Consider the following 20,812-nt stretch of genomic DNA (forward strand, 5'->3'; position numbering starts at 1 on the left):
CTCTCCGTTAGCTCAACTGAGTACAGCTAGTCCTCCTTCAACTCCGCGTCCTCAAATCCAGTTTTGGAAGTCATTTCGAGACAAAGCGCCTTTCGAAACAGGCTAAACTGCGAGTGCTCGGTTAAATATGCGGCTGCGCAGGTGCCCCCGTCCAAATCCGGATGACACCCGAGTGAATTTATGTCTCTGCAAATTCTAAAGTTGCGCACTTTGTATTTAAACCCGTTACCCTACGTCTCACTACCAACCAACTGAAAGTACAATTTACAACCGCAAGGCAGGAAAATGTGGGCGGAGCAATCATTTATTGCGCACGCGTGCGCATGGGCTGTTCCAGAAAGCCGGAAGAAGTGGTTCATCCTAAAATACAGTCCATGCGTGCCGCGCTCGCGGCCTTGGCCAGGATTCCCCTCACCCTGGCGACCTCAGGCGGAGGCAGCGCCTCCAGCGCCGCCGCCGCCGCCACGGGCAAGGAGAGCGGATGCCGGCTGCAGACCCTGCCGCGGGGGGCAGCTGCCGTGCAGAACGGGCCAGGGGGGCGCCCGGCACGTGGCGAAACGGAGGGTGAGTAGCGGCACGCGCCCCGTGACCGGAGGATGAGGAACACGTCTTACCGGGCACGTGATTGGAAGTGACGTATGCGTTTGCACGGAGTAGGCTGAGCTACGTTGTAGTCGATAGGCTGTGTATGAATCGGATAGTTAGCGTTCATTGCTGATAACAGTACACTGTAATTTTTACCCCCCGATGTCGTTATTCTCTGAGTTGATTTGCTTTTATTAATCCTTATCTCTCATGTTTGTTAATTAGGTAAAAAAGGAACTTAAAACGTTCCTTCAGCGCTTCGCATGGAAATGTTATTGTGCTGTAACATTTGCATCGCGCTTATGATATCTCTGTGTGGGAAGTTGAAGCCAGGGTTTTCAGTAGGGCATGGCATGGGAAGCATAACTAGGGATCCTATTCAAGAAGCGCGGCTCATGTAGCTAAGGACGTGGCCGAAAACACGTAGACTAAAATCCTCCGTTACCCTTAGTGTACCACCGAACCAGTATTGGTTCCTCTCAGTGATATTTCTGTTATTGCATCCTAACGTCACGGTGACAGAATAAGCCCTAAAACAAGCCAAGTGTATTGGCTTTTACACTGCTTGCTAGCTGTATCACACCACTTCCATCTGCAGTCACTCAGTTAAACACTCGCACCCTTTTCCCCTCAGCTTTGTGAAATTCTCTATCTGCATACATCACATCACAGATTTTGTCCTCTTCAGCACAGTTTTTACAGTCCTGCTTTTACTTCCTTGCATCTCATCTATTTACCTCACCACACTCAACACTCCCCTCACCTGTAAGCACTGCATTTTTTAAAAACTTTTACCGTGCCAATATTTTGAAAGCTATGTATGTCCACACATTTTGGCAGAGTTTCACATATTATAATTGCCACACATAACCATTGCTCTCCGCGCTCTGCAGAGAGTCCAGGGTTTGGATGAGAGTTTATTTGAGCACCTTTATGACCAACGCACTGAAGCTGTGAGAAAGTTGCGGTGCCTTCAACCTCAACTCCAGAACTCCAATCGTGGCCTGTTATGAAAAAAACTACCCACAACCTCTACACTTACTGGCTCCTAGCAGATGCTCCATACACACTATACAAGAGTAATATGCTTTATTAAAAAAAAAAAACCCTACAGAAGCACATCGTTATTAAAAAAAGGCACTATTACGGAATGCAGTATTAAGTAAAATGTTTAGTGTAAGCAGAAATTACATCGCCATCATGGATTATCTTAAATTGTTCATATAAATGTTGTTTAGAGAATTGGTCAGTGTTTTTGCATGTGAAGTTAAGGACTTGAATATAGGGTCTGGTGGGGACCAGTTTATATGTCTGCTTTTAATTGCTGCCTCGTCTGGGCTTCAGAAGGACCCCACCCCACTAAATGCTCTGAAAGAGGTGCTTGCCTACATGATTCACATGTTTCACCGTGGAGGGTGTGTGATTCGAAGGTTGTTGTCTTTGTTTTTGATCTTATGTGGGGAGATTTTCCACGTTGTGCTTGATGATCACCAGGGTGCTGTTATCGTGCTAATGGGATGGTGTACTTAGGAGTGTGATGGATGAAGATGTATGAGAGAGAGAGGCATGCAGTTTATGATTTTCAGTAAGCTGACAACTTTGAACAGATCCCTTTGTGGTTTAAAATTCACCCCCTTAAAGACCATTTTGTTCTAAACCCTAAAGTGTTCGTCAGAGCATTGCCCCAGGCAGATGGTAAGCCAAATTTCAGTGTGACACTGCATACCAAAATAATTTTAAGGTGTTTAATTTTGAATAGATATAAAATGCTTCCTAAAAGCAAACAATAGGCTAACCTGAATGGGCAGTGATGACTCCTGAGAATGCAGCAGAATATGCGAGGTAGGGCTGTGAGCTTCCTTTTTGACCTGCTTGATAGGTCTGCTGCGCTTAGATATAACCATTAGGGCACACTTGATATGGAAGAGAAGAGGATGCCGAGACAATTCTTGTGAATCCAGTGGCTGTGTCAAACTGGATTTTTGTGTTGGATGCGGGAGGACACTAGGACTACCAGAGTACACTTCCCACACACACGCCCCAGTCTGAGATTTCATTTGATGTGGTCTAAGGCTTTTGCCATTTTGAAAATGCTCAAAGTGAATAGGGTGACCTCTGGAACCCCTACATGATTGGGTAGATTGTGCCCAGGAGGCATTCCCACCCACTAGCTAGTGCCAGGCATACATTAGGCACATTGTGGCACCTACTTCAGATTACTTCCTGCACCTGCGGAAGATAAGCAGACGACTGGGACTGCTGTCTTTGACCTGAGAGGGCCCGAAAGGACTGGACCTGCTCCATCCTGTACCCAGGACAAATAAGTGAACTCCAAAGATCATGAGGCTGACTCCTGTTAAAGCTACAGGGATACAACAGGCGATAAGAGGCCTTGTGGTGGAAGTACCCAACTGGACTGGACCCTGCTCTTGGCCTCTTTATTTACACCCTGTGAGTGTCTAAGTGCCTCCAAATGAGGCCTTGGAGGGCTTTAGAATTTACTCTGGTGGTGAACTGGAATTTAAAGGACTAAGGGCCTGATTAAGAACTCGGCAGACGCGTTACTCTGTCACAATGGTGATGGATATCCTGTCCTCCGAAATCCCATTATATCCAATGGACTATAGCTAATGGAATTTAGATTTCAGTGGATGGGATATCTGTCACAGTTATGATGGAGTAACCTCTCTACTGAGTTCTAAATCAGCCTCTAACTCTGAAGGTAAAGTCTCTGACGAGGATGAATGTGGTTGGTGTATCCATCCTGCAGGCTCAAACTGCACTTAGGTTCTGGTCCTCCACGACCATTGACTATCATTGGCGATTTGTGGCCCAATTTGTATTTAAAATGTTAAAAAACCATACACTGGTTCTCCTTGTTAGATTTTTGTCAATTTATTGTTAGTTTATTAAATTTTACTCTAGTTTTCTAATTCAGTTTGAAGTTTTTATTCTGAAGTATGTTGACTTTATTTATGTTTTGGTACTATGTAAATACTTTACACAGTGCCCTAAGTTAAGCCTGTCTGCTCTGTTCAATAACTTACAGGGGGTAAAACTCATGTTAATTTGCTAACTTTGAGGATTCACCTTGAAAAGGGCTGGGATTGTTCCTTGAGGTGGGTAACCACCCACCCCAACTAATGATCCACTTTCTTGGAGTGTCTAAAGCATGAACATAATCTCAAGCTTTACCTTGGTGGCCCTATTCTGTCTTATTGAAAACCGGAGGAATACCGTATTTGTATCAGGCTCCTGTGTGCGCCAGTAAATGTGTTGTGGTTGAAAGTGTGCAAGCACTATACTTGTATCCTGGTCAGAAGTTTGTCAGTATGTTCATCAAGAAATTAAACAAGCATTTGCAATGCAGTAGGTCTTGCATTTACTTGAGTATGAGCTATTGACATTGTAAATGCATAACAACTTTTTTTGCCACGTTAGTTGGTGAACCCTGTTACATATTTTGGTCCTTTCTGCCGCATAATTCCAGTGGCCCTGCTGTAACTAAAGAGCTAGTAGGCCTACTGAAATCCTTTTTTTGAACAAGACCCTTAAAACACAAACTACTCCCAGGTGCAAAACATATTTACTTGGCAGTTGGTACAGGCGATATTGCCCGCGGAGCAATGAATAATAATTGTACTCCAAGAATGGGTGCTTAGTGGATCACTGTCCCTGTACTGCAATCTGGGGATTCGAACAAACCGCACATGATTTTTCACATTCTTGAGGAGAGCCTCCTCAGATGATATTAATGATCCTCAGCCAGTCTTGAACTGAAATATTAGTTATAAAATATTGACCATTGTACAGCATAATCAACTGTACATGCGCACATAGCTCAAGTTTGACAGACTCAAACGTGTGTAGTTCATCTAGTCAGTGTTCTGCTTTGTAGTTACAGCTTGTATCACGTTATTAAAAACACCCAAAAAACAAGTCCCAGGATGCAAAGCAGAAACATAAACTAAATGAGCGATTCACTCTGCAAACTAGGGAGCTGGACAACTCTACGAATACTAATCCAAGGGCAGGTTTTGAGCTTGTATCACATTATAAAAATAAAACTACAAGTTCCAGAATGAATGTGTATGCTGCAAAGAACGTGTACTAAGCAAACCTGAGTGCACCAATGTAAAAATATCATAATAACTCTGGCGATTAATGTTATTTTTGGAGAGGGAACGTACTTTTGTCTCATGGAAGTTTGGACTTATTATAAGGTAGCGCAGAGGGTTTATGTTCTTTCTAGAGAGGGAACGTAGCTTTATCTAATGAAAGCTTCAACTCATTATAAGGTAGCCAGAGGGTTAAAATGCCTGCTGCAAAGAATGTGTGCTAGGCAAATCACAGAGTGCATATAATGTAAAAATGTCAAAATAACAATGGCGATTAATGTTCTTTCTGGAGAGAGAACATACTTTTGTCTAGTAGAAGCTTGGAGTCATCATTAGGTAGCACACAGGGTTAAAATGCGTGCTGCAGAGAACGTGTACTTAGCAGATCCGAGTGCATATAATGTAAAAACGATACTGTCAATCAGGTTTGCACTCTGGGTGCTGTGAGTGCCATGGAGCGCAGACAAAAAAAAAAAGTAGTTCGCCCACCTTGAAGTATATTGCCAATCATGCAATTATCCCTGTAACAGGGTCGGTGTCCAAGTCGGTAACCAAACCGCCCCAAAGCAGGACAAACGTAAAGCTTTTACCAATGACATCAAGTGATTTTTGAAAGGCAAGCCCATGAACAAATGGAAGTGATGGGTGTGGTTTAAAGCCCACAATACTGGCAACAGGTCAAAGTGCTTGTGAGCTCGACCTAAAAATGTTGCCAGAAGCCGGCTGAAAAATTGTCACTGAAAGTAAACAAAGGTAGATACTTGGTCAGAATGTGATGACGAAAGAGAGAAGAGACTACTTGTAATTGGCATTTTTTAGTGGCAATATTAGAGCACAAAATAGTGCAGAGAAGAGCAATGTCCTTGTACTGAAAATAGCCAAATATGTTGACAAAAAAGTGAAACAGCTTGTAATTATCAGGAATAATAGAATATCAACAATTAAGTCTTTCACGAAGATTGAATCAAGCAATGTAACATTTCTATGCTCTTGTTGTGGCGTGTAGACTCCTTTTGGTATTTTTTTAAAATGTTTTTTTCCATGAAAGGAAAATTGATGCAAGTTTGTGTGTTTTTGAGGACCTGTACAAACAAAGAGGGTTTGGTATCATCCTTGTTTACCTTATTTTTTAATAAATATTTTTATTGTACTTTAACCATCACTGTGCATACTTAGTGTAAATCAGCACAGCAAATTGGCGTACATTCTGTAAAAGGATTAGCAAACAGTGAGAGCTTCACAGGGCAAATTAATTTCACATTTTACAATAGCAACTTGTGCGTCCAGACCTGCACTTAGAAGTATCTGAATGTGGCACGTCGCTGACCCTCTGCAGTCTCTAGCAATGGCTTATAATCACCATGTTTGCCCAGGTAATGGCTTCCCAGTTCCCTGCAGATCTTAGGCTGCCACCCTATGGTATTGTCATTGGTCCCAAATCTTGATACATTTTCAAGGGCACCCTCTTGCGTTGTAAACTGATTGTTCAGCCTGCATGCACTAGTCCAGGTTTCGAGTCCACCCTCTCACCCTGAGCAGCCCACACAATCTGACTGCATCCCATTTGGCCACCATCAGGCAGTATTACAGACTAGGAGATGTGTTTTAAGCACAGATGGCTTGTGCCATATTCCCCGTAGAGCCACCTGTGGGGCGTGATCTTTACCTCAGTATCCAATGTTCCGGACAAATGCTTCTCCTCCTCAAAAGGGCCTTAGCCTGGGGCACTCCCATATCGTATGAATCAGGGATACCCTCTGCGCACAACCCACAGGCAATAATGGTTCACCATGCAACTTATTTTATATATTTGTGTCCTAGTAAAATAAGTTATTTGTAAGATTTGTAGTTGCACTAGACAGAAGCCTGAGTGGATTGCAGCCTCATGTGGACATCTACAGTCTTCATCTTTAAGGACCCCAATAATCTGTTTCCATCTCTCCCTGAGAGTTGTCATTAGTGTATGTGTCCTATGAATCTGGAAGATGAAGTGTTTACGTAACAGGGTAGCTATGACTCTGTATTCCAGTGGAGACTCATCTTTGATGTGTCAAGGTAAGTCTTAAAGGTGGACATCTTGTGTTTCAATTGGGTATATTGAAAGTACAATGTATTGGACATTTTATACTGTGGCTGGGGGTCTGTGAAGGGCATTAGGCCCCGTAGGCCTCTGACCTCTCCTGACTTGGATATGTCAAGCTAATCTCATTTCAGGAAACCCTGCAGCTTTGTCAAGTCTCTCAGTATGGCTGTGTCGCTAAGGGGCGTCGTGAGAGAAAGTTTGAGCCACCTTCCCTTTGCTTTACAAGCCCTTGTCCAATTTCTAATGGCTGTGGACATTGGAGGTGGCCAACCATCCACTTGTTCCATTGCTTGTAAGTCCCTAAAGTACCCCCTGCTCTACATGGCTTGTCAGTATGCCATCAGGGAAGGTTCCTGTTGGTCTGCAAATGTCCACTCTTTAATTATGTGAAGTTGGAATGCTCAGCACGTGGAGGAATTCTGGGCGAGCCTCTGTCCCAAAGCAGATGATAAATGATACCATCAACACCCACCCATCACCTTCCTCCCGGCAGACACTGTCCAGGACCACGCCAGGTGTATCCTGTAACATGTCAAGAAAATTGGGCAGCCTCGTCATTTTAAATAGGGCAACCCTCCCCTTCAGTGATAATTTATTCCAATGTTCTATGTTGGCTTTATAGCCATCTACTATCTGTCTCAGGTTGTTACAAATTAAATTATTCAGATCCCCTGTGATATATACTCCCAGGTATCGGAAGGCCGCAGTAGCCCACTGCAATGTGTTGCCCCCCTCCTCAGCATGTTCCCATGGCATCAGTGGGACGACCAACGATTTGTGACAGTTTATGCATACCCCAGAGTACCTACCAAAGATCTTTACCATTTCCAGAATGTAGGCAGTAGATTGGACCCAGTTCAGACAGATATAACAGCACATCATCAGCATACTGCAATATGTCTTCCCAGCCAGGTTTCTGATGAAGCCTGCAAATCTAGACATTACACCTTTACCAATCCCTCCAGGGGTTCCATCCCCAACATGAACAACAAAGGGGCTAGAGGCCATCCCTGCCTGGTTCTCCTTCCCAGGGGAAATTTGCCCAAAGACACAGATCGCCATTGCCACAGTATATAAGGCAGACCCATTCTCTAAATTTCGGGCTATTTTCCATTTTGCAGACCACCAGTGGCACCGTGAAGGTGACGGGGGTTGTGACAGATCTAAGTGACATAAATATGGATTGATCTGGGTGTATCCGGTGATCTATTACCTGAGAGGGCGATTGGGCTGCACCCTGGGCAGAATTTCCACCTCCTTAAGTTAGGTTATTGGCCATTATGAAGAACAGGCCTCCAGGGGTTTGTTTTGCATGTGAATAATATTAGCAGTTCACAGGTCAAGAGAACGCATACCCTCCTTCTTCGCCTTGCAGAATATTGATCAGAGTGGAATTCCCACTCGCCCTGCCAAACACTTAAAAACATTTGCGGGGACACAATGGCCCCAGTGTTTTTCCCACCTTGCATTTGTTTAATTGCATCATTGATTTCTTCCAGCTTCTCATCTAGGTGGGCAGCATCCTCTTGGGACAGATGCGACTTAGGGATGTCTTTGGCAAACCTCTCCAAGTCTTCGGTGGGGGAGCGTCCATCCTGGACCTGTATAGGCTTATGAAGTATACCACGAAGCACTGTTATGTCCATGGGTCTGTCCGTCTGGACCCCATGCTCATCCTCCCTTCTACGTCTCTACCTCTCATGTCTCTGAGCCAGCTGAGCCGTCAATTTGGCTGCTTTTTAACCGACTTCATAGAGCCAGGGTTGTTTGGCCTGTTACATTGCCCATGTCTCACCCTCCAGGATTTGTCTGCACGGTAAGTTGGTTCATGGGCCGATTGCAGGACAACAGGGGACTCTGGTGGGAGTTCTGGGTTGTTTCTGAAGTCCCTCGACTAGGCCTTTCTCCTGGTCCTTTTACAGTCCCGGTTGCTGTTTTTCAGGATGTCCGATGCTAGGTGACCAATACCCAGAGTATTAGTGTGGTACAGCCACAGGAGGACGCAGTGCCACCAAACTTGGTACATAGGCAGGGTTTGTCCTCGTCGGTCTTTGATATGAAGTTTGGTCTGGTGGGGGCGTCGGGTTCCAGAGTTAGCATCCAGTCAGTGAAGTTGACCTCACTGGCTTGTTGGTTCCTTGTGGATTTAGAGTGGTACCTCCACTCTGGAGGGAGTTCTCTGGCAGTTTGCCAAGCGTGGTGGTCCTCTGTGGTTTTTTATAGTTTTTCCATTTGTCCAGCAGCCTTTTCTTTGGTGCAGCAGTTCCACAGTTCTTGTGCCTTGGATCTTCTTGGTGCTGGTCTTCTTCTGTCCGTCGACTCTGATTTCTTGGTTTAGGGATGCCCACTAAATATTGTATTTAGTGGGTGTTTTAGGGGGAACCTGATAGTGACCAGTGGGTCATCTACCTTAGGGTGACTACACCCAATAAGAGACCACTTACTGTGGGAGGGGGTCACTCCCCCACACCTGATTGGCTATTTTCCTTCCATCCAAGATGGGGGAAAATGAAACGGAGAGTTCACCTATCATGCAGCACTTTAGGGGTGGTGCATACCTGGTTGGTTGGGGCACTTCTCCTGTCCTTTGTTTGAGATTCCTGCCATTGCTCCTGGCAAACTTAGGGGTTTGCAACAGGGGCGGCCATCTGCTGCTAGCAGCAAGCCAGGAGGTCGAGTTTCAAAGGTGGTAAGCCCTTTGATGCTCGCCACCAGGGCAGTGCACATTCCTAAGGGAGGGGCCTTAGCACCTCCACCCAGGAAGGGCTTTGTTCTGCATCCCAGAGAGCAGAAGCTCTCACCCCAGGGGTGTAGATTTGTATCTGGCTGTGGCAGGCTGGTCAAGACCAGTCAGCAACCATGCCACTGTGGTAAGCTTTTGCAAGGGGTACCTCTAGGGTGAGCCCTGGGTACATTTTATAATACATCCAACACTGGTACAGTTTGGATTTATCATTCTGAGTTGTTTGATACCAAACAACCCAGGGTTCAGTGGCCATCGTGTAGCTGTGAAACTCGTATTGACCAGCGTCCAGCACATGTACTAAAATGGCTGCCCTGTTCACTCACTCTGTCCCGGGTTTGGCAAGGACGTAGTGGGGGCATATTGCTCATGCAGTTATGTCCTCACATACAGGGCCGGAAGGCCTGCCAGAGGGGTGTCTTACCCATGGTGCATGCAATGTATAGTGGAAAGGGCACACATGCAGTGTGCCATGCCGAGTCTGTGTTTTAGGTTTTCACCAGTGCTCAACCTACAATGGTAGCTCTGAGTGTATCTGGATGCATGGCCCTAGAGGATGGCACCATCAGTGCTGCTGCCCTCCGGGTCCTACCCTTACTACCCCATGCCCTGGGTATCTAGGTACCATTTTCTAGGGACTTATAGTGGCAGCTAAAGGTGTTGCCAGTGCATCACAACAGTTTAGGGAAAGGGCTCTGGCCCAGGGAACGTGGTTAACGGGGGCCTGGTCAATAACCACTGTTAAGCTACATCACATACCAAACAAAATGAAACATGCTGGGGATCCCACATTTATTAGTGGCAGTAGCAAGTGGGTGCAGGTGACTCCTGGCCCTTCCTTAACCAATGGGGTAAATGTTCCCAGGGGCAACTCTACTTTTTTTTTTTTTTTTTTCAATAGTTCCTGTCTGCCTTACTGCAAACAAGCCATGTGAACATTTTCAAGATGACTAAACGATTTGGCATCACTAAACTTGGGCTCTGAGGGATAGAAGTGTGTGTGAGGAGTGTATCCTTTGGTAATACTAGTGTCCTCCCACATCTAACTGTAAAATCTAGTTTGAGGCAAGTACTTTATGCAAAACAAACCCAGAAACAGAAGTCTGTAGGACAAGAGCAGGGACCGTCAGCAACCAAATGGGCTCCACGGGGATTGGCTTGGCATCCTGCTAACTCCCTTGCAAATGTGTTCCAGGTGTTACATGGCTCAACAGTCCTTTCAAGCAGGATGTGATTGTGTGGTCTCACAGGATGCTCACAGCCCCCACTCGGAATATTCTGTGGCCTTCAAAGGAGTCAACTCTGCTCATTCAGGTCAGCCTGTTTGCTCCTGGGAGGCATTTCATAACTATTCCACACCTATTCAAGACTGAGCAAAGGCTAGGAGCAAACAGAGGCTTATTCTAGTTTTGCTTCTGACTGTTCAGGCAGGTAAAGAACAACTCTCTAAAAGTTACTTTTCCTTAATATTTAGGAAACAATCAGCACTCTCCATTGAATGGGATTTAAAATAACTATTAAAATAGTGGTTTAATTATTTGTCTGCTGGTCCCTTTTCTGAGATACAGTTTTAGTATTTTGTATTCTGGTGTTCTGCACAGGAGAGCGAGAAAAGCCAAAATAAAAAAAGCTGTTTTGGCCTTGTCACTGTAGGGACATGATAATATCAATTTTCTGCAAGTCCTGCTTTTCAATACCATGCATCCGTGGGCTACGTGGTTTATATTGGATTGACTTACTAATATTTGAAAGGGAGGTTTTACCTGTTAAAAGGGTTAATTTAACAGGTTGCATTGCACGTTTACATGATATCAGCCAGGCTGTGCAGGGTAGGTCTCAAGCAATGTTTGCACTGCCACTGTAGTGGGTAGCTCAATAGCTGCTGCAGTCCACTAGTGGCATTTAAAATACAGGCTTTAGGTGCACTTTCTACACCATGTACAAGGGACTTGCATGTTTAATGTGCCAATCAAGAATAAGCCAATGTATCTATGGTTAAATGGTGAGCAAACGCACTGTAATAGTGGTTATGAGGGGTAACGTGTGGTAACGTGCACAGAGTTGTAAAGCCAACAAAATTATTGGGTCCAGCTGAAAGTAAAACATCCGGGGTAACCACAAAGAAAAGGCAGATTTCCTACAGTTGAGATTGATGATAACCTTGATGGCTAAGTCGTTGGTGTTAAGATCCTTTACAAGTGTTCCAGCTGGTCACTTGGGCCTTGCCAGATCAAACTGATGTCGTCATTGTGTTGTCCCCATAAGACCACGTTTTGAGTATGTTTGGTGAACTGTTCGCTCAAAGAAAATATTTACCAACAGAGGCACAGATTTGGCTTCCATCTCAATTCCTTGTGCTTGGAGATAGATATTTTGATTGGAACTGAAAAGGGTATTAGTAAGTCTGAGTTCTACCATTTACTGTATCATATTATTCATGACTATGTAGTGTGCTGATTTAGTCTGGACTGCTAGATTAACCGCTCTTAATCCATATAAGTTTCTTATTGATGTGTATAAACTTTCTACATCAATAGTGTCCAAGATAAAGTTACCTTGCCACTGAATATCAAGTTTAATATAATGTATTTCGTGTCTCATATATAATGGTAAATCTTTTGCTACTGGTTGTAATTGGAAGCTAGCATATTCCGAAATTAATCCCTGATGTAATGGGTCTTCGCTGAGGTGTGCTGCCTCCTTTTTATTTTTTTTATTTTTTTTGTAAGAGCAATTGTATGGGCATCCTGAAGTTTTGTACTAGGAGATACGTTTACTTTGGTGCTCCCTGTCACATTCTCTGGTGAGTGTGGATCTATATTCAACTCTAGTGCAGGGGTCCTGTGTATCTGCCAGCACAGCTAATAGATGTATACCCTCTAGACCTTCATTCATAAAGGTGGCCACATTCAGATAAATGGGAAGAGTTTTTATAGGTGGTTTATTCTTGTAGAAGTAAGTAGTTTATTTTCCTGTAAATTGATACAGACCATTTATAGTCTCTGGTAGGCTAGGTGACATACGACAAAACAAATAATCTCCAGATGACCAAAGCAGTGGTTGCCATCCAGATGATCTGTAATTTCGGAGTCCAGTGATGTCAATAATGCATCATAGTTTGGGAAATACTCATCATGAGTAAAGCAGGCTCCTCTAGACTCTATGTGAACTATTCCTCAAATTGTATTGCTAAGATCATGTAGGTCCTTCTCTCATTCAGTTTACAACTCTTATTTATTTGACATGTTAGATACTTTGCACATTAAGGATGCTGGCCAGGCCCCATTATGTTAGTTTTATCAACGAAAGTCATAGGACTGTCAGTTTGTTTGATCTTTTAAGGAATACTAGACAAGGATGAGGACAGTGATTTAGATTTTTTTTGTTTTTAGAGAAAATTAGGTGACTATATTTCCTTCTGTAATACACTGCAAGACGAGCTGATTCTGGACTATGATTTGGTTAAGAAACATAATTTAACTGCCACAGTTACAACTACCTTTACCAAAGAAATTATGATATAGAGGAAAATCGGTAATATTGCTGCTCTTCTATTAGTTGTATCACTTCAGTTTATTCCGTGCAGTTATTGTTCTCCTCTGTCTCCGAAGAACTTTAGACCACCTCGAATCTATTCCCTAGAGTATTAGTAACTTTGAACCTAGATTTGAGTCATTGTCTGGAAACCTAAAACCTAAAGTGCAACTTCAGACTCAGTTGTTGGCAGCAGTAATAAAAGGAACATGTCGACTTTTGAGCTGTGAGAACTTGTGACTAGCAAACGAATGATTGGGGAATGTGTGAATTAAACAGCCTCTAGTGATGTTTTTTTTTTTTCTGAGCAACATTCTATTGCTTTTTTGTTCCCTGCACCTCTTACGGTGACCACCCATCCATAACTTTCATGGACCATCCGTTATTTGGGTCTCACATCCATAGTCTGTGATAATCCTGTTTACGGTCACACTTTGTCTGCAATTCTGGGGATTGCAGCAAGCTGTGCTGTTCCCGCCACCCATCCCTCCACCCCACGAGAAACCTCAGAGTTCTGCAGAACTCCCTGTTGGTGCTAACTTGCATTCCTTCTCAGGGCTCAAGAGCAGCCCCTCCTGGCTGACCTGCCCATTGTCATTCTGTCTGCTTGCTGGTTGTGATATACAGAATGGCAACTGTGCCAGTCTGAGCAGTTACAGTATGTGGTGGACCTTCTCCTTCCCTGGCCTAGTGCACAGCATTCTACTTTGTTCCAGGAGCTTGTGCCACCCCAACCAGGGTCAAATCCTGGGAGAGGGTTGCATTTTGAAATATCTAATATAGACTTGGGAGTTCCTTGTGTGCCAGCAATTTTTATGCAGTAACAAAAATGTCAGTTTAACTCTAGAGATTAATGTATCTGTTGGAGATATCTGAGTTTTGCCACGTCCCAGTTTTGACTTGGAGTAGTGCAGAGGGATGAGTCCGCCTCCTGCAAAGCTCAAGATGTAGCATGTAGGTCAAATAATTGTTTATTCTCTATAGATTCATAACTTCTGTTATCACCGGGTTTCTTTTGTTACTTGCAATTGTTTTTTCCCCAATCTTTTATTATACTAAGGTTGCCAAACAGGGTTCCTTTTAACCCCTTCGCTGCCAGGCCTTTTCCCCCTCCTGTGCCGAGCCTTTTTTTGGCTATTTGGAGCAGTTCGCGCTTAGGCCCTCATAACTTTTTGTTCACATAAGCTACCCATGCCAAATTTGCGTCCTTTTTTTCCAACATCCTAGGGATTCTAGAGGTACCCAGACTTTGTGGGTTCCCCAGAAGGAGGCCAAGAAATTAGCCAAAAAACAGTGAAAATTTCATTTTTTTAAAAAAATTTGGAAAAATGGGCTGCAGAAGAAGGCTTGTGGTTTTTTCCCTGAAAAGGGCATCAACAAAGGGTTTGCGGTGATAAAATCACCAGCTTCCCAGCTTTCAGGAACAGGCAGACTTGAATCAGAAAACCCAATTTTTCAACCCAATTTTGGCATTTTACTGGGACATACCCCATTTTTACGATTTTTTGTGCTTTCAGCCTCCTTCCAGTCAGTGACAGAAATGGGCATGAAACCAACGCTGGATCCCATAAACCGCAACATTTCTGAAAAGTAGACAAAATTCTGAATTCAGCAAGGGGTAATTTGTGTAGATCCTACAAGGGTTTCCTACAGAAAATAGCAACTGAAAAAGAAAAATATTGAAATTGAGGTGAAAAAAACATAAATTTTTCTCTAAGTTTTACTCTGTAACTTTTTCCTGCAATGTCAGATTTTCGAAAGCAATATACCGTTACGTCTGCTGGACTCTTCTGGTTGCGGGGATATATAGGGCTTGTAGGTTCATCAAGAACTCTAGGTACCCAGAGCCAATAAATGACCTGCACCCTGCAGTGGGTTTTCATTCTATGCCGGGTATACAGCAATTCATTTGCTGAAATATAAAGAGTAAAAAATAGCTATCAAGAAAACCTTTGTATTTCCAAAATGGGCACAAGATAAGGTGTTGAGAAGCAGTGGTTATTTGCACATCTCTGAATTCCGGGGTGCCCATACTAGCATGTGAATTACAGGGCATTTCTCAAATAGACGTCTTTTTTACACACTGTCTTACATTTGGAAGGGAAAAATGTAGAGAAAGACAAGGGGCAATAACACTTGTTTTGCTATTCTATGTTCCCCCAAGTCTCCCGATAAAAATGATACCTCACTTGTGTGGGTAGGCCTAGCGCCCGCGACAGGAAACGCCCCAAAGCGCAACGTGGACACATCACAGAAAACAGACCTGTTTTTAGCAAAGTGCCTACCTGTAGATTTTGGCCTCTAGCTCAGCCGCCACCTAGGGAAACCTACCAAACCTGTGCATTTCTGAAAACTAGAGACCTAGGGGAATCCAAGATGGGGTGATTTGTGTGGCTCGGACCAGGTTCTGTTACCCAGAATCCTTTGCAAACCTCAAAATTTGGCTAAAAAAACACATGTTCCTCACATTTCTGTGGCAGAAAGTTCTGGAATCTGAGAGGAGCCACAAATTTCCTTCCACCCAGCGTTCCCCCACGTCTCCCGATAAAAATGATACCTCACTTGTGTGGGTAGGCCTAGCGCCCGCGACAGGAAACGCCCCAAAGCGCAACGTGGACACCACCAAAATTTTGGAATAAAACAGAGGTGTTTTTTGCGAAGTGACTACCTGTAGATTTTGGCCTCTAGCTCAGCCGGCACCAAGGGAAACCTACCAAACCTGTACATTTCTGAAAACTAGAGACCTAGGGGAATCCAAGGAGGGGTGACTGGCGGGGCTCGGACCAGGTTCTGTTACCCAGAATCCTTTGCAAAGCTCAAAAATTGGCTAAAAAAACACATGTTCCTCACATTTCTGTGGCAGAAAGTGCTGGAATCTGAGAGGAGCCACAAATGTCCTTCCACCCAGCGTTCCCCCACGTCTCCCGATAAAAATGATACCTCACTTGTGTGGGTAGGCCTAGCGCCCGCGACAGGAAACGCCCCAAAGCGCAACGTGGACACATCACAGAAAACAGACCTGTTTTTAGCAGTGCCTACCTGTAGATTTTGGCCTCTAGCTCAGCCGCCACCTAGGGAAACCTACCAAACCTGTGCATTTCTGAAAACTAGAGACCTAGGGGAATCCAAGGAGGGGTGACTGGCGGGGCTCGGACCAGGTTCTGTTACCCAGAATCCTTTGCAAAGCTCAAAAATTGGCTAAAAAAACACATGTTCCTCACATTTCTGTGGCAGAAAGTTCTGGAATCTGGGAGGAGCCACACATTTCCTTCCACCCAGCGTTCCCCCAAGTCTCCCGATAAAAATGATACCTCACTTGCGTGGGTAGGCCTAGTGCCCGCGACAGGAAACGCCCCAAAGCGCAACGTGGACACCACCAAAATTTTGGAAGAAAACAGAGGTGTTTTTTGCGAAGTGACTACCTGTAGATTTTGGCCTCTAGCTCAGCCGGCACCTAGGGAAACCTACCAAACCTGTACATTTCTGAAAACTAGAGACCTAGGGGAATCCAAGGAGGGGTGACTGGCGGGGCTCGGACCAGGTTCTGTTACCCAGAATCCTTTGCAAAGCTCAAAAATTGGCTAAAAAAACACATGTTCCTCACATTTCTGTGGCAGAAAGTGCTGGAATCTGAGAGGAGCCACAAATGTCCTTCCACCCAGCGTTCCCCCACGTCTCCCGATAAAAATGATACCTCACTTGTGTGGGTAGACCTAGCGCCCGCGACAGGAAACGCCCCAAAGCGCAACGTGGACACATCACAGAAAACAGACCTGTTTTTAGCAAAGTGCCTACCTGTAGATTTTGGCCTCTAGCTCAGCCGCCACCTAGGGAAACCTACCAAACCTGTGCATTTCTGAAAACTAGAGACCTAGGGGAATCCAAGGAGGGGTGACTGGTGGGGCTCGGACCAGGTTCTGTTACCCAGAATCCTTTGCAAAGCTCAAAAATTGGCTAAAAAAACACATGTTCCTCACATTTCTGTGGCAGAAAGTTCTGGAATCTGGGAGGAGCCACAAATTTCCTTCCACCCAGCGTTCCCACAAGTCTCCCGATAAAAATGATACCTCACTTGCGTGGGTAGGCCTAGCGCCCGCGACAGGAAACGCCCCAAAGCGCAACGTGGACACCACCAAAATTTTGGAAGAAAACAGAGGTGTTTTTTGCGAAGTGACTACCTGTAGATTTTGGCCTCTAGCTCAGCCGGCACCTAGGGAAACCTACCAAACCTGTGCATTTCTGAAAACTAGAGACCTAGGGGAATCCAAGGAGGGGTGACTGGCGGGGCTCGGACCAGGTTCTGTTACCCAGAATCCTTTGCAAAGCTCAAAAATTGGCTAAAAAAACACATGTTCCTCACATTTCTGTGGCAGAAAGTTCTGGAATCCGAGAGGAGCCACAAATTTCCTTCCACCCAGCGTTCCCCCACGTCTCCCGATAAAAATGATACCTCACTTGTGTGGGTAGGCCTAGCGCCCGTGACAGGAAACGCCCCAAAGCGCAACGTGGACACATCACAGAAAACAGACCTGTTTTTAGCAAAGTGCTTACCTGTAGATTTTGGCCTCTAGCTCAGCCGCCACCTAGGGAAACCTACCAAACCTGTGCATTTCTGAAAACTAGAGACCTAGGGGAATCCAAGGAGGGGTGACTGGCGGGGCTCGGACCAGGTTCTGTTACCCAGAATCCTTTGCAAAGCTCAAAAATTGGCTAAAAAAACACATGTTCCTCACATTTCTGTGGCAGAAAGTTCTGGAATCTGGGAGGAGCCACAAATTTCCTTCCACCCAGCGTTCCCCCAAGTCTCCCGATAAAAATGATACCTCACTTGCGTGGGTAGGCCTAGCGCCCGCGACAGGAAACGCCCCAAAGCGCAACGTGGACACCACCAAAATTTTGGAAGAAAACAGAGGTGTTTTTTGCGAAGTGACTACCTGTAGATTTTGGCCTCTAGCTCAGCCGGCACCTAGGGAAACCTACCAAACCTGTACATTTCTGAAAACTAGAGACCTAGGGGAATCCAAGGAGGGGTGACTGGCGGGGCTCGGACCAGGTTCTGTTACCCAGAATCCTTTGCAAAGCTCAAAAATTGGCTAAAAAAACACATGTTCCTCACATTTCTGTGGCAGAAAGTTCTGGAATCTGGGAGGAGCCACAAATTTCCTTCCACCCAGCGTTCCCCCAAGTCTCCCGATAAAAATGATACCTCACTTGCGTGGGTAGGCCTAGCGCCCGCGACAGGAAACGCCCCAAAGCGCAACGTGGACACCACCAAAATTTTGGAAGAAAACAGAGGTGTTTTTTGCGAAGTGACTACCTGTAGATTTTGGCCTCTAGCTCAGCCGGCACCTAGGGAAACCTACCAAACCTGTGCATTTCTGAAAACTAGAGACCTAGGGGAATCCAAGGAGGGGTGACTGGCGGGGCTCGGACCAGGTTCTGTTACCCAGAATCCTTTGCAAAGCTCAAAAATTGGCTAAAAAAACACATGTTCCTCACATTTCTGTGGCAGAAAGTTCTGGAATCCGAGAGGAGCCACAAATTTCCTTCCACCCAGCGTTCCCCCACGTCTCCCGATAAAAATGATACCTCACTTGCGTGGGTAGGCCTAGCGCCCGCGACAGGAAACGCCCCAAAGCGCAACGTGGACACATCACAGAAAACAGACCTGTTTTTAGCAAAGTGCCTACCTGTAGATTTTGGCCTCTAGCTCAGCCGCCACCTAGGGAAACCTACCAAACCTGTGCATTTCTGAAAACTAGAGACCTAGGGGAATCCAAGGAGGGGTGACTGGCGGGGCTCGGACCAGGTTCTGTTACCCAGAATCCTTTGCAAAGCTCAAAAATTGGCTAAAAAAACACATGTTCCTCACATTTCTGTGGCAGAAAGTTCTGGAATCTGGGAGGAGCCACAAATTTCCTTCCACCCAGCGTTCCCCCCAAGTCTCCCGATAAAAATGATACCTCACTTGTGTGGGTAGGCCTAGCGCCCGCGACAGGAAACGCCCCAAAGCGCAACGTGGACACATCACAGAAAACAGACCTGTTTTTAGCAAAGTGCCTACCTGTAGATTTTGGCCTCTAGCTCAGCCGCCACCTAGGGAAACCTACCAAACCTGTGCATTTCTGAAAACTAGAGACCTAGGGGAATCCAAGGAGGGGTGACTGGCGGGGCTCGGACCAGGTTCTGTTACCCAGAATCCTTTGCAAAGCTCAAAAATTGGCTAGAAAAACACATGTTCCTCACATTTCTGTGGCAGAAAGTTCTGGAATCTGGGAGGAGCCACAAATTTCCTTCCACCCAGCGTTCCCCCAAGTCTCCCGATAAAAATGATACCTCACTTGCGTGGGTAGGCCTAGCGCCCGCGACAGGAAACGCCCCAAAGCGCAACGTGGACACCACCAAAATTTTGGAAGAAAACAGAGGTGTTTTTTGCGAAGTGACTACCTGTAGATTTTGGCCTCTAGCTCAGCCGGCACCTAGGGAAACCTACCAAACCTGTGCATTTCTGAAAACTAGAGACCTAGGGGAATCCAAGGAGGGGTGACTGGCGGGGCTCGGACCAGGTTCTGTTACCCAGAATCCTTTGCAAAGCTCAAAAATTGGCTAAAAAAACACATGTTCCTCACATTTCTGTGGCAGAAAGTTCTGGAATCCGAGAGGAGCCACAAATTTCCTTCCACCCAGCGTTCCCCCACGTCTCCCGATAAAAATGATACCTCACTTGTGTGGGTAGGCCTAGCGCCCGCGACAGGAAACGCCCCAAAGCGCAACGTGGACACATCACAGAAAACAGACCTGTTTTTAGCAAAGTGCCTATCTGTAGATTTTGGCCTCTAGCTCAGCCGCCACCTAGGGAAACCTACCAAACCTGTGCATTTCTGAAAACTAGAGACCTAGGGGAATCCAAGGAGGGGTGACTGGCGGGGTTCGGACCAGGTTCTGTTACCCAGAATCCTTTGCAAAGCTCAAAAATTGGCTAAAAAAACACATGTTCCTCACATTTCTGTGGCAGAAAGTTCTGGAATCTGGGAGGAGCCACAAATTTCCTTCCACCCAGCGTTCCCCCAAGTCTCCCGATAAAAATGATACCTCACTTGCGTGGGTAGGCCTAGCGCCCGCAACAGGAAACGCCCCAAAGCGCAACGTGGACACCACCAAAATTTTGGAAGAAAACAGAGGTGTTTTTTGCGAAGTGACTACCTGTAGATTTTGGCCTCTAGCTCAGCCGGCACCTAGGGAAACCTACCAAACCTGTACATTTCTGAAAACTAGAGACCTAGGGGAATCCAAGGAGGGGTGACTGGCGGGGCTCGGACCAGGTTCTGTTACCCAGAAAAACCTTTGCAAAGCTCAAAAATTGGCTAAAAAAACACATGTTCCTCACATTTCTGTGGCAGAAAGTTCTGGAATCTGGGAGGAGCCACAAATTTCCTTCCACCCAGCGTTCCCCCAAGTCTCCCGATAAAAATGATACCTCACTTGCGTGGGTAGGCCTAGCGCCCGCGACAGGAAACGCCCCAAAGCGCAACGTGGACACCACCAAAATTTTGGAAGAAAACAGAGGTGTTTTTTGCGAAGTGACTACCTGTAGATTTTGGCCTCTAGCTCAGCCGGCACCTAGGGAAACCTACCAAACCTGTACATTTCTGAAAACTAGAGACCTAGGGGAATCCAAGGAGGGGTGACTGGCGGGGCTCGGACCAGGTTCTGTTACCCAGAATCCTTTGCAAAGCTCAAAAATTGGCT

General features: G+C 45.5%; 1 protein-coding gene across 2 annotated transcripts in view; it reads left to right on the forward strand.

Annotated features, from left to right (window-relative positions):
- The first annotated feature begins 323 nt into the window (after positions 1-323).
- YRDC (yrdC N6-threonylcarbamoyltransferase domain containing) overlaps positions 324-20,812 on the forward strand; it is a 73,099-nt gene continuing 52,610 nt past the window's right edge. For both annotated transcript variants that reach the window (XM_069223981.1, XM_069223982.1), the window contains exon 1: positions 324-564. In XM_069223981.1, the coding sequence (XP_069080082.1) occupies positions 324-564 (241 nt within the window). The remainder of the gene's footprint in view (positions 565-20,812) is intronic.

This window comes from Pleurodeles waltl, chromosome 3_1 (genome assembly GCF_031143425.1).
Source record: "Pleurodeles waltl isolate 20211129_DDA chromosome 3_1, aPleWal1.hap1.20221129, whole genome shotgun sequence".
Lineage (NCBI taxonomy): Eukaryota > Metazoa > Chordata > Amphibia > Caudata > Salamandridae > Pleurodeles > Pleurodeles waltl.